A 13,993-nucleotide genomic window follows, 5' to 3' on the forward strand; every position below is an offset into this window, starting at 1 on the left:
AAACAAAACATCAAGAATGGAGTACTCCAAGGAATAATCGCACCAACAAAGCCGTATGGTTGCCTCACTGTCACACCGAAGACCAACGGGCCGCTCAAAGAGGTTTTGCCATGGACGTCCAAAGCCTTATATTCAAAGTATCTCAGCACACTAATTACCTAATAGATCGTCTGACAATGACCCAAGATTTAGTTCTTCGAGGTCAAACAAAATGAACATGTCACAGCTGCGTACAAAGTCCTTATGAGTAGGTCCACCCATTGTAAGGGCTTCCAATCGAGAAAGCTCCCCAACGTTTGCCTCAAGCTTATCCGCAAATCGGTTCAGCCATCAAAGTCCGCCCATCTGCACCGAGAGTGGAGTGGACCAAGAGTCGAAGGCTTGGACGGCAGACTTTACAGTAATATTGACGTCGTCGGCGCCCGCTTCATATACCAAAGCTACCCGCTCCATTGTTGCTGGGTTGAATAACTCAAACTTCCTGTCAGAATCAGATAGTTTGAACCTGCCGGAAACCAAAGGCCGGTTTTCAATTTGCGAAGATTCCATTTTTGTAGATTTCGACTTGAGTGCTGCTCGGCTATTACAGGCGACAGATATGCAAGGCTTTTCATAAACAAATAATTAATTCAGGCCGGCAGCATTGGCCGTAAGCAGGTTACTACTTCGTCCTTCCAACTATTCACGTAGTATTCTGTCTGATCTTCGAATGTCAATGCAATCGCGTAATGAGCTGTGTATGTTGAGTGAACTGCTCGGTACAACACGTCGGTACAAGTGGGCCGCAAGCTTTCGGCATAGGGTTAGAAGCTGGTGACTTAAGGAATTAACCCCACGAACTTGTCCAAATGCGGGGGAACTAGATAAAGACCTGGGAAAATATTGCATTGTCTGGGGTTTGATAGATCCAGACCCATGGCCCGAGGAAACAGCGAACTTTAGTTGCCCGAGTGAAAGCCGGGGGCATTGTTGCTAAATGGTGTCGGTACAGGGTCGAACACACTCTTTTTGTGAGCTTTTCGTGTCCTTCATGAGAGCCAACATAAGGATGCTGTCAGGGATGATGCCAACACTCTCATGGCGTATATAATGCTCATGATTTCCTAGAATATCTGTCCACTGTGCACCACTTCACAGCCTTGGAACCCAAGTTGCTTCCCATCGAAACCACGAGAACAATCTACTGTTATCAATATGATCGAAGAAGAGAAGAGCACCAGCTGGGCAGTAGAGAATTCTCCCGGTGAAAAAGAGGGCTTGGCCGGGGACGACCTTGGAATCAGCGCTCAAGAAGGCCAGCGCATTCTACGGAGAGCAGACTGGAGACTGCTCCCATGCCTAACCTTTCTCTACGGGCTGTCCTTTATTGACCGCACTAATTTGGGATTCGCCCGTATCGTTGGTATGTCGGAGGATCTTAATCTCACCGGCAATAGATACAATGTGATCCTCATGTTGTTCTTCATCACCTATACCTTGTTTGAGATCCCGAGCAACTCTATCCTGCGTCGTGTCAGCGTTCGGCTCTATCTAGCAGGTCTCATCGTCGGCTGGGGCACCATATCAATGTGCTTCGGCTTCACCCAGACATTTTCTCAAATGGCAGGACTACGTGTCCTTCTCGGATTGTTCGAATCAGGCTATAATGTAAGTTTTTCATAATCTATTCAAACTAAGTAAAAGAACTAATTAGTCGAATAGCCAGCTTGCTTATATCTTATCTCCTCCTGGTACAAGCGCTACGAGACACAAAAGCGTGTTGCAATCTGGTTTATCGGCGGCGCCTTGATAGCTGGATTTAATGGCATTCTATGCTATGGACTGAGCCAGATGGAAGGGGTTGGCGGTCTTCGAGGCTGGCGGTGGATCTTCATCGTTCCTGGATTCACTACTATTGCGGTTGCCATCCCGTTCTACATCTTTGTTTCCGACTTCCCGGATAAGGCAAAATGGCTAAAGCCTAACCAGCGAACTTGGCTTCGGCGAAGGCTAGAGGAAGACCGGGGGGAGACGGAGGAGAAGCTGCTCCCGAAACATCTTCTTAGTGCAGCTAAAGATTGGAAGGTATGGGCTATGTCATTTCTGTTATGCTTTCCCACCGCTGGAGGATATACAATGGCGTTCTTCACTCCTACAATCCTCAATGGCTTCGGATATAGTCTCGCTGCGAGCCAATGTCTGGCGACGCCACCATATGTCGCCGCAGCTATCTGCTCAGTCATTACTGGAATTGTCGCCGATAGAAAACGTCTGAGAGGACCATTTATCATTGGGTACTCCATTCTGGTTATTATCGGGTTCATCTTGATAGGCTGGGGCCCCAACAATGGCAGTCGACTGGTTGGCATCTTCTTCGGAGTCATCGGGAATTACTGCGCCATTCCTGCAATTGCAACTTTATTGATGAACAATACTCCCGGGGCTGCTAAACGACAAGTCGCAGTTGCAATGCAAACCACCATGGGCGGGATTGGAGGTGTGGTAGGTTCTCTCATTTTTCGGACACAGGACGCGCCACATTTCCGACCTGGGCTTTACACTGCCTTTGGTTGCATGGCTATTGAGATTGTGCTCACAATCTTCTTGATGTGGTACTTCCACAAGAAAAACATGGCTGCCGACAATGAGGGCCTCATACTTGAAGATCGACAGGACTTTCGATACACGCTTTGAGGAGTTTTTGCCAAGTCAGAAGCACCTTGCCTCTCTGCATGCTTCGATCTTAACCGCGGCCAGCCGTCTATACAATCTCAAAGTTGTGCTACGTCAACTATCACTCCGTTGTATTCATGGATAAGGCCGGTTGAGGCAGAGAACGATATCCCTGGCGCGTGTATTCGGTGTCCAGCCGGATGGGTAGTACTAGACGTCTAATAACCGGATGATAAATGCGCCCATAGTAATATCAAGTCTACCCACTTATATGCCTTGGGAGGCTTCCGAAAGGAAAAGTTTGCCAACTATCGGTGTAGGTTGGTCCCATCTTGGACTTTTGTTTTAGACGGCTTGAATGACATTCAAGGATGATAAGCCTCTGAGGCATTTTACGTACCAGCCTGTACACGATCAACGACGAATGCGCAATGAAGCCAGATTGTCGGGCCGCGGTAGTTGCGCGTATCCACGCCCCCCTCCGCTTTGTTTGGAAAGAGTCTATAGTATTCGAATGCAAGATGTAATCCCCTAAAAGTCTCCAAATGTAAAATAACATTGAAAAGATTCATGCTTGCGGCCCGAGTGCCGTCCACTTTATCCAATCGTCTGTCCCTAACCAACGCCAACCGTCGGCCCACGGGCCAAATGACCAATGCCGAATTACTGAACATCGCAGTTGTTAGATATGGCTGCTTTGTCGGCTCTTTGGTGCTCTATACCCGAATCCAGCTTCTTCGGTGCCTAGACCAGCACCTTGGGCATATTTTTCTCCAGATGGCCGAAAACTTTCACGTTTAAAGCAACGTACAGACGAAGTACTATATCCTCAATTCTCAGGAAGTTGACATCTCTTGGTCGCCTTACAGTACATCAATCTAACAGAAGCCACGCATCATAGAACATGACCATGGTTTCTGCCGCTTTACCAAAGACAATGCTAGCCTGGCGGAAGCATCTTCCCAGCAAGGACTTGGTAAGTGGGCACAACACTGACGATATGAAAGCTGTAATTGATATCTGAGAACAGGTTCGCCGAGAGGTTCCGGTGCCAGTCCCCCAGAAAGATGAGATATTGGTTGAGATTCTTGCAGCAGGCGGTATTTCTCACCTTCTCAAAGACTCATTCAGTCTATGCAGAACTAAAGATGAAGTACAGTGTGCCATAGTGACTATGCTCTAAAAGAAATGGCAGCACTTCCGGTTGAATTCGAGGGCGGGAAGTCGGACTTCACAATGGTCGGTAAACCCCTCATTGTACCAAGTCGTTCATATCCACGCGAGCAATTACTCAATCACATCCCATTTTTAGGGCCACGAAGGTTGTGGTAAAGTTGTCTCGCTCGGCTCAGCTGTGAGTCGTTTCAAGCTGGGCGATATGGTTGTGGTTATGTGTGTCCCTGGATGCGGTGCCTCAACATGCGTTGAATGTTCTAGAGGCAGCCCACAGATTTGCCCCAAAGGCCCTCACTTCGGTGGCGGACATGATGGCTTTTTTGCAACGTACGCGGTAGTGCCGGAGCGAGCAGCTGCCATTCTCCCCTCAGGAGTCAGTGTTGAAGCTGGTGCAGTCGCAACCGATGCTTGCATGACAGCCCATCATGCAGTCGTGGACAGAGCCAAAGTGACCAAAGGAGACGTTGTTTTGATTCTTGGTTTAGGAGGTCTCGGATTCAATGCGCTTCAGATAGCGTTGAGTCGTGGTGCGCGTCTGGTTGTCGCGGACCAACGACAAATTGTACTTGATGAAGCGGAGAAGCTTGGGGTTAAGAGAGAAGACATTGTGCCTGCAGGTACACCGGACCCAAGTGATTGGATTCGAGAAAGGAACCTCGACATTGACAAGGTCATTGACTTCGTGGGCATGACCGAGACATTTAAACTAGCTCTGGCGAGTGGTAAGGATCCTATCCTCTGCTTCTTTTCCTTTCCTCTAATGGCATATCGGCTTCTAACACATGGCTGCGGCAATAGTTCGCAAGGCTGGGACCATTGTAGTCGTTGGTCTACTCGGCCCAGAGCTCTCATTTGCGACGGGGACCATCGTGCGTCGTCAACTCAACATTATGGGCAGTTACGGCGGCAACATTCACAATATCAAAGACTGTTTGGATCTCATCCAAAAAGGAGTGCTAGTTCCTCGAGTAACGAAGGGCAGTATGAAGGACTTCCCGGTCCTGTTAGATGATCTTCACCATGGCAAGATAACAGGTAGAATGGTGATGTTGCCAGATAACTAGAATGCTTGATTGGTCAGGCATGAACGAGCAACTAAAGATGAACGAGCAGCGCATGATCTGATTTTACAGGTTAGGTGATGATGTCGCGTACAGTAACATGGTCAAACGACCAGGAATCGTAAGAGGTCTCGGTGAGTGTAATCAGGTCTAGAGACGTTTCTTTTCATTCTGGGGATTTCCCGCCTATATCTACTCGGCTCAAACAAGGAAATCTGGAGGTTACAGAAATGCCCGTTATCCCACCTTTTCCCTATCAATCTTCGTCGTGGTACTATCTATCCTTTTCATCAGCAGGGATAGATTCCCCCCCTCTTGACCATCAGAATTGTTTTTAGCTATCTTAATATCGATCAAGCCTTGTACCTTCTGAACAGCCGCTAGCAAAGTTCATCCCAGTCCTGTGTCAGCATTACCTGTTTGGTAGAAACGAGGTCTTTTGTCTTCAACCCAAGTTGTTCTAGTGTGATGATTTCCTGGCCACGAGGTGCCCATAGACTCTCGCCTTCATGCTGCCACCATAGATACATCAACGCCATTTCTGTCCCCCATACCGGCCACATTTTCTCATAATCTTCCAGAGAGATCTGGACGTGAATCGCGTCTTTGCCGGTGGCTTCGCTCCACATTTTGAGCATGCCATCTGCAGTGGTTGTCTCGACAATAGCGACAACATGCTTCGTACCAAGTTTCATTCCTCCTTGATGTAAAATCGCTTGAACGATAGGCCCCACGTTGTCCTTATGAGAACCTACCAATGTGACAGGAGTTTCCGCCGCCCACGGGACTAAGTGGACATATTTACCGCTTGGCTTCTGCGTCCAAGTCAGCCCATCTCTTCAAAGATATACATAGATAGTCACTTACTATTAATCTTGGCGTAACCACAGGGTATTGAAAGTTATCGCCATATAATGGCAGTGTAAGATAGGTTGTTTTCTGATGAAGGTCTGGCAATTCATTCTTGATGTAGGAGTCGACTCTTCCTTTTCCACAGAAATGAGGAATGTAGAATTCCCTCCCGGAAATTGCTTCAGAGTCGGGAAGTGTACTCCAGATGTAGTGCTCCAGATCAGGAGTTTGACTGGCAGCACGTGCCATGTTCTTCCCTTGGGCATGTTCACAGTGCATAGCTTCCTCCGTGCCCATTTTCAACAGCAACCCTGGAAAGTTTGTCACTGCGAAGATCGCGTGCGCACCTAAAAAGGCTTTCTGAAGAGATAAGATGTCATCCAAATTGGCCACAACCATTTCCACCCCTTGTGATATCAATTTTTGGGACTGAGGACTGGTAAGATCGCGAGTGATTCCCCGTAGACGCCATTCAGGATTTCCCAGAAGAGTCTTGATAATTGAGCCTCCCTGGCCACCAGTAGCTCCCACAACCACAAGAAGCTTTACCATCGTTAACTGATAATTTCTAGATCGGGCTGTAATTTCTCATGGAGGACGTTGGAGCCGCGTCTTAATCCGACCTCTTTCACAGCAAACACGATCGAAATATGAGAAATATATGGAGTATTTGTGACTACGGGAGACTCTATGTGCTCGCTGTCAAGCATACCGAATCCCCTTGCCCATATCTGCTATGCCGATCACAGGTCCGACTCGGCTGTTCGGCCATCTGCAGAACCCTCCTGTAGTAGATAATCTTATGCCGAAATCTGCCTTGATTGGGTGCCTCTTTACTTACCAGCAGCGTCTGGGAGTAGCTCACCAGACATCAGGCATACTAAACAAGGTGAATAGTTGTTTCGCTGTGGACGGTGATCTTTGTACCGGTAGACTCGATAGACAATACTCAGTAAGCGCCCATGGAGAACGGAGGTTACAGTAGAATGGTGTGAGGAGCCTAGGTCTGCCCAGCGAGAGAAGCCAGCCCTAAGAACCTGCTACTTCACAATCTCTCTAAGCTCGGAGGTGATATACCTGCTCACACATCTACACGCGCATGAAGAGAAAGTTGATGTCTTCTCTTGATCGGAAATCATCAAAAAGTGTATTACTGTGTCGATGTCCAGATCGAATTCAGAATCCTTAAAGCACAAAGAGCTAAGCAGTGAATCCTTTTTGGGGGGTCTCAGGCTGCCCATTGGCAAAGAACTTCGCACTAGATACACTTTGGATACAAGAGAAAACAGCTTCAGAAACCTCGCTTCTCTTGAGCTTGCTGTATTGCCTGCTGAAAATCTTTTATGAAAGCCCAACGAAGTCTTTGTGCAAAATCTGCCTGTCTCCAGTGGTTTGCAATGGCTGGAAACATTGGGAAGCTGTTCTCTAAAAGAGATTGGTCATGTGCAATAACCACCAGTACGTTATCTGCTGCATCAAATGCGGTCATGTTCATGATCGTTTGCTCACAATCCTTATCGTTGTATGAGAACCCTTTCCTCACACGATAGAAGGGTTCATCAGGCCTTTTGTGGTGGTGAATCTCCTGTAGCCACGATCCTGGACACACGCCGAGGGCACTCCGCGTCAAACCTCCCAGGCTAATCGATTGTGGAAGTGGTAAGTAGGTGGTGGGCCTGAACTCACCCCCGTGGTGGCAGCTATCGCCGCCCATGAAGATGAAAGTATCCTTATCTGAATTGTGTGATCCTGCCAGCGTGACCCGAGCCAAACCGCAAATATGACCTACGGCATGGCCGGGCGCGTTCAGCACATAGAAGCTACCGTCGCCAAAATAGTCAAAGTATTCTAGACCGCCAATACGAGGTAGAGAAGGATCAAATTCCAGTTCTCTCAATTCTCGGCCTTTGTAGTCTGATTCCAAGATTGCCGAGTCCTTACCAGCTGGATATCCCGGCAGGAAGGCAGACTTAAAGCCAGGGCCAACGATCAAAGCGGTGCTAGAGGGAAAGGTGCTTGGATCTCCGATATGATCATAGTGCCAATGACTCCAGATAAGGGCTTCGATAGCGCCGTCAGAAACAAGAACGCCGTGGTCTTGCAATATCTCTGCCACGTTCTTCTCAACTTCTATGGACAAGTCGTGCTGTTTGAGAAGACTTAGGACCATTGGTGGCAGACTCTGCCAGTCCTTACGAGTGCCAAGGTCATAGAGAAGCTTTCTTCCCGAAGGATGCTCGATCAGAAATGAATATGCAGGGCATTGTAAGGTGTCATGCCCAAGAATTTCTGGTTCAAGAATCATCGATGCCTGTGCTGATAGCTGAGAAGTGCTAAACCACCAAGAGTAAGTCTTCAGGCCTTGTCATAGTTGTAAGACTTCATAGAGCCCAACAAAACAGTTCATTCTCACCTATTTATGATGCTCACAGTGACTGTGGTGTTGGATATAGGGATATCAAGAGCCGGTGCCGGCTTGGGCGCAATGACAAATTCGCTTTCTGTGGCCATCTTGCTATGGAGTGCGGTAGGAAGGCCAATATGTTGGCTTTTGCCAGTTGCTAGTACGCAGACCTAGAGATAAAAAGGTTGACTTGCACCACTGCTGTCTTCCTTGGGGTTGAAAGAGACAAAGTTAGTCCATCTGCAACGAAATTTGTCGACGTAGTAGTACAAATAAGAGATCAGTTTCACGTGGGGGCCAGGCAAATCTTACTTGCATTAAATCGCTGTGGAGAGCCGGCGCAGCTTCTGTGCCGAACAAAGAGTTCGGTGCTCTCAAAGCCAGATACCAACGGCTTGCACCAGCCTCGGCACGATTTAACGCACTCGCTTATACAGGCGGTTGCGGCTTCGTCACAATAAACGATACCCCAGCACATTGGTCAAATGGAAAGCTCTATGAGAAACGACATAGAAGGGGTTGTAGGTATAAAGTCAGACATCACTTCTTCATTGTGTCCCCGGGTGTAGCGTGCCAAAAGGCTCGTCGACTAAGGGGAAAGCCTCCGTGCTCAGATTCATCTTAAATATATCAAAAGTTGACTCAGACTCCATGAACGCCCAGGGGAGGGTATCATCCCCCAAGGGAAGGATCATGCTATCGAAATCTAGGAGCCCATTGCAGTCCTCGTTGAGCAAGTCCATATTGGGGCAGAGGCTTTGCGGGAACGGAAAAATCTCCTTGATCTTGGATTGCTGTGATTCATAACCAGGAGAGCCCAGGGATGCTTGGTCCGAGACATCATGATGTTGGCCAGACGGATGGCGCTCGACCATATTGCGGATCTTCTCGATATTCCTTCTTACGACAAATGCACCTCCCCATCTTGGGGCCATCTGCTCAAGTGCTGAACAAATAATTTGGAGCTCTTCTTGACGGGCTTCTTTCTTATTAGTGAGGCTAGAGCGGTAGTAGAGGACAGGAATGCAGGCGGCCATTATGTAAAAGGTCGAGGTCGATGACATTGAGCTTAGATCATCCCAGCAATCTACCTCTTCGATCAGTCTGGCGATGCATGAAGCCGCGATAATTGATGGTATCGACGAGGAAAATTGATCATGTTTCCTTAGACGCAGTGCTTCCAGGAGAATTATGGCGACAAAATAGACCATGTGGAGCTCAGAAACGGACTGACGATAAGGCAACCGGTTACCACAAGAGTCATACAACCGGATTTCCTCAGGCAAACTCGTGATCCAGGCACAGAGAGCACAAGTCAGCCGTTCAATATCAGCGGTCGAGGCCGAGGCCCCACGAACCCCGAAGTCGGCTATTTCACCCCAAATTACGGTCACACCAGGATAATGTATGAAAACGAGACTAGCGACGTCTTCCTTCTCAAAGTCTGCGTTTGATGGCAGCCTCGTATCGCTGTCTGATGGACGTACTGCTAGAGGGCGGCCGAAGCATGCCGATTGCAATCGATCAGCATTCTGTTTGACGAGACTGGGTTAGAAGACGAGGAATCAAAGTGTACAGAGTGGAAGAAGAAACCTCACCATCAATATCCACCATAGACGACGCAGGCGTGCCGCCTGAGGCCTACCCAGGTAAGTACTCTCCTTATGCAGACCCATCTGCACTGCAAGACGTATAGCAGTGCCGGTCCACTGCCATGGGCAGTCAAAGCTGTAGACGTCGGTTGTATTGGGGCTCCAACAAATCATGAGACATAGGGAGGCCAAGTTCTCAATCGGATCAGGGTCCTGGTTCAAGAATAGCATCACTTTCATCTTTTCGTAAAGCGAATGGGAGAAGGCCAGTTCACCAGACTTGGAGGAATGGCGCATTAAGCTGCCTGCCATACAGATGGATTGTCTTAACAAAGTGGAACATTCGCTATCTGCCAAATCTGAGCGCTCGGCTACTGGATATCTGGCAAAGACATTTTGGAAATAGGATTCGGTTAGTGCAGCGACGAGTTGTGATTTGGGAAGAACGGTCGCTTGGGCAAACTGCAGGAGACTGTTTGTTTGTGGTGTAAACAGAGGCAGAATCGCAGAAGTCGGACAGGTTTCCGTCACTGCGTCGTGAGCTAATAATGTATGATCGCCTAGGTAGCTCGAAGGCTCATTTGATATGTTCATGGATTGAGCTGTCGACGGATCTGGGATGATAGGTTCTGATCTGGCAGGAGATTGGGCAATAGTTGCGACCACCTGGTCGAGCGGCATGTTACTCGTTTCTCGTAGTTGAATTGATGATGCCGATCGCATAGCCTCTGCTAGACGACCACTCCTTGGTCCAGTTCTGACCACACATTCTAGGTTGTTTCGATCGCAGTTTTGGCATTTGGCGCCCCGACTGTTCTGAAGATTGCAGCGGACCTAGACGAGGACACAACATGAGATCGGCCCAAAGCCGAATAGAATAGGTCTAGCTCTCACCTTTCTTGCGTGGCATGTCACACAGACGACCTGAGCGCGATCACGTCGTGTCGGAGGCATTAGAGATGGAAGAAGATATTTCAGGAGTTTGATTCTCAAGAAGTTTAGCAACTTGCGGTACAAAGTGATTGGCGATTGGTCCCGTAAAAGCGTGTGTAATGCGCAAAAAAACTTACCTTAGGTCTTTACAGCAATTTCCCCGCGTTCGAGAGGAGTTTCTCAGATGGATCTGTCCTGACTCCTTGGCAAGATTTGGATTTAGATGGAACCAGAAGACGGGATTTTGTGGGTTTGACCCAGATCTTACAGTGGGCAAATGTTGTGAGGGTGCAACAATAGTTACCATGATATGAGCGTGGGGAGCTTATCCGCGGTCCGACTTCGAGTCGAGAAGAACATCAGGCACGAGAGCAGGTGGTGCCAAGCAGAATGTAGGTTCAACCTCTTCGCGGCCAGACTGCGTGGGTTCTAGATGTTACTCGTTCTCGGCCTGGGCTCATGAGACCTGAGCACAAGAGGAAATGATTAGGGGAATACGTCGGCACTCCGGCATAGGGCTCCATGACGACTGCAAATGAGTCTCGGCATAAGCCATGTAATTCGTGAACAAACATGGCAATCAGACTCGGCTCACTCGGCTCACTCGGTACATCTATGATGTGATGTGGGAAGACACCAAGGCCGATAACATGGTTTACGTATGCAATTTCGAAGGCCGAAGTCACTCTCTCCAATGAGTTAATGGATTGCATCTTTCGTGGGAAGCCATGGTGACCAAGAAGTCCAAGAGAAAGTGAGCAATAGTAGCTCAAGCGGCTCTCGTGGATCATGCTGTTCTAATCAGACAATTGGCCAGGAGCAATAGGCGTAAGCAGCTAAGAGAAGGAAGAATTGTTAGGCACATATTATTGACGGGCCAAAACAGGATTTAAATGTTGCACAAATGAGACTTTCTAAGAGCTTGAAGGGTAGGTTGGATGATTGCCTGCGGAGGGCAAAGGAGATAGCAGACATATTTTGAATTGTCTCAAGTTACATTGCACAGTGGCGTAACGAAGTCATCTGTATTCACAAATCGACACGAGTGGCAAGGTGAAATCTTGTTCTCATGTCGCAGGCCAGGGTTGAATAGCTGAAATCGGCGTACCGTCTTTACTCTAGGTATTCATGCGGCAATTCACGCCGTATATTGCATGGTGTGGAGGGCAGCTTACGGCTTGCGCAAAGATATCCATGTCCATTTAGCAGTCTGATACTGGTGTTGCTTCTGTCGAACATGGTTCTGAAATGTTGGAACTCGTCTTCCTGACTTTTGTGTCAATGATACAACGAACTGGGGGAGACTGTAAGGCTGGGCTTATCCTTTTTGGTGAAATGCTTACATAACAAATTGACTCGGTCGGCAGAACTTCGGCTGGCAGTGTGTAGACGAACGAACAGCCAACTAAGTTGGTCTCAATCACCGTGATCTTCATGTCCTCAACACTGTCGAAATGGTGCGGTCGCGGCCAACAAAATGACCAAGAGAAGAAGACAGAGCGACGATGGAGAGAGCGATCGTGCTGTCGTGAAGAAAGGCCGAATCGGCCCAAAGCGCACCCTTGCAAGCCTCAGTGATGAACTGATTGTGCGCATCTTATCCTACCTGCCGGTCCAGGATCTACTCCGAATGGAAGGGTGGGGACTCGTTGATCTGTTCTTTTGCGCAAGCATGTGACTAACCCATTGCTAGGACATCTAAGCGCTTTCAACCCCTTGCCAATGACGATGAGGTCTGGAAAGGCAAATACTATGACGCATGGATCAAGAGTCGATACCGCCGTCTCCCCCCTACACAGCGACCGGAGAAGAGCAGACAACTGGCCAAAGCAGTGGAGTGGTTGGAACACTCTCAACGAGTCAAATCGAGTGCGCCGACCAACTGGAAACGCCAGTACAAAATCAAGAGCAATTGGCATGTAGGAGCGGCTCAGATCAGGGAAGTGCAGGTCGCACCATCGACTGTGCCGCCGGTGATTGGAAAAATGTTTCAGAATCAGCTCTTCACTGTTGACAGCACTTCTGGCCTGAGATGTTGGCAACAGCAAGACGGAACCAGGGTCTTACGAGCGCATCAAGAGATCGAGGAAGGGGCCCAGCCGACCTGCATGGCAGTGGAGGAAGAAGCGCAGGGGGGGATCAATATCCTCGTTGGCTTTTCAGATGGCCGTTTCGCACTATACCGGTTGACACATAGTCAGCACCTGTCCCTCTTATTTTCGCAGCAGTCCGACGATGGTCCTCTGGTGGCGGTGGATTTGGCCATGCCATTTATCATGACCACATCGATTACGAACTCTTTGACCATCTACTCATCCGCTTCTTTCACAGCAGGGGAGCCAATGAGCCTACAAGCGCTCACAAAGCTGCAATCTGATGCAAAGTTTGGTCCGACGTCTGTCTCTTTGCGAAAGCAAGGATTCGGAATGATTGCAAGTATTGCGTACGGCTTCAAAAGGGTTGGCGCAGGCTGGTGCATTGGGATTCAAGAGATCTCCTTGACACCGACAGGCACGTCCGGGGTGGAGGATGCCACAGAGCGGTGGGAAATCGGAACCAGATCCACGAGTTCTCTACCACTCCCAGCACACCCTCAGCAGAGAAGGCCTCCTCAGTCATTATCCTACGCACATCCATTCGTGATTGCGTCCCTGGCCGACAACACAATCATGTCGTTTCTAGTGACATCCACCGAGAACCAGTTGGAGATGAGCACGGGTCGGCGACTTTGGGGCCACACAGCGGGTATCTCGAGCTTGCAGGTCAACAGCCGCGGCAAGGCGGTGTCTATCAGTCAAAGAGGCACCGAAATCAGGGTTTGGGAGCTCGAGGATGTTATGACCATGGCTGCGCATCGACGAACGAGCGTTCAAGTCAAAGTGGTAGGATCGGCGTGGGCGCAAATCACGGCTGCGTTGGCACAGCGAGCCCAAGGGCTGGGCCTGGCAGTGTCTGAGCTTAGACGAGAAGAGGAAATGACCCGTGGTCGATGGGTGGGATTTGATGAAGAACAGGTCGTGGTCCTAGGAGAACGAGCTTCGACTCAGGTCATGTCGCTGTATGATTTTACGTAGATACCTTGATGATACCTGTATTCATGGGCTAATCGTGCCATGTATGAGATGAGATGAGATGAGTTGAGAAAAATGAACTTGGGGACCAAATAATAATGGGGACTAGAGGCGGCGAGCGGGGGAAGCGTCCCTGATTGGGGCTGCAGAAAGGCCGAGGGCTTCTGGGCTGCTATCACACTCGACAGGGTTGGGTTTTAGGGATGTTGTCACTATAGACTGAGGTGTATAAGGTACTTTGGGTCAGGTAAA

At 48.9% G+C, this 13,993-nt stretch overlaps 2 protein-coding genes across 2 annotated transcripts; one reads left to right on the forward strand and one right to left on the reverse strand.

Annotated features, from left to right (window-relative positions):
• Positions 1-330: 330 nt before the first annotated feature.
• PV10_03870 (uncharacterized protein) lies at positions 331-549 on the reverse strand (the record flags this gene model as incomplete). The annotated part of the gene is made up of 1 exon (XM_016368382.1): positions 331-549. One exon carries the CDS (start codon positions 547-549, stop codon positions 331-333), a length of 219 nt encoding a protein of 72 aa, XP_016224170.1.
• An 11,569-nt stretch (positions 550-12,118) lies between these two features.
• PV10_03871 (uncharacterized protein) lies at positions 12,119-13,988 on the forward strand. Its single transcript, XM_016368383.1, has 2 exons — positions 12,119-12,308; positions 12,364-13,988. The coding sequence occupies exons 1-2, from the start codon at positions 12,148-12,150 to the stop codon at positions 13,742-13,744; spliced, it is 1,542 nt and encodes a 513-aa protein (XP_016224171.1). The 5' UTR covers positions 12,119-12,147; the 3' UTR covers positions 13,745-13,988.
• Positions 13,989-13,993: the final 5 nt, after the last annotated feature.

Source organism: Exophiala mesophila (assembly GCF_000836275.1).
Source record: "Exophiala mesophila strain CBS 40295 unplaced genomic scaffold supercont1.3, whole genome shotgun sequence".
Taxonomy (NCBI): Eukaryota; Fungi; Ascomycota; class Eurotiomycetes; order Chaetothyriales; family Herpotrichiellaceae; genus Exophiala; species Exophiala mesophila.

Excerpts from the sequence above, each read along its gene's own strand:
- PV10_03871 (XM_016368383.1), top strand. The coding sequence starts at position 12,148 with ATGACCAAGAGAAGAAGACAGAGCGACGATGGAGAGAGCGATCGTGCT. Across the intron at positions 12,309-12,363 it reads GATCTACTCCGAATGGAAGG|GACATCTAAGCGCTTTCAAC; the intron begins GTGGGGACTCGT and ends ACCCATTGCTAG.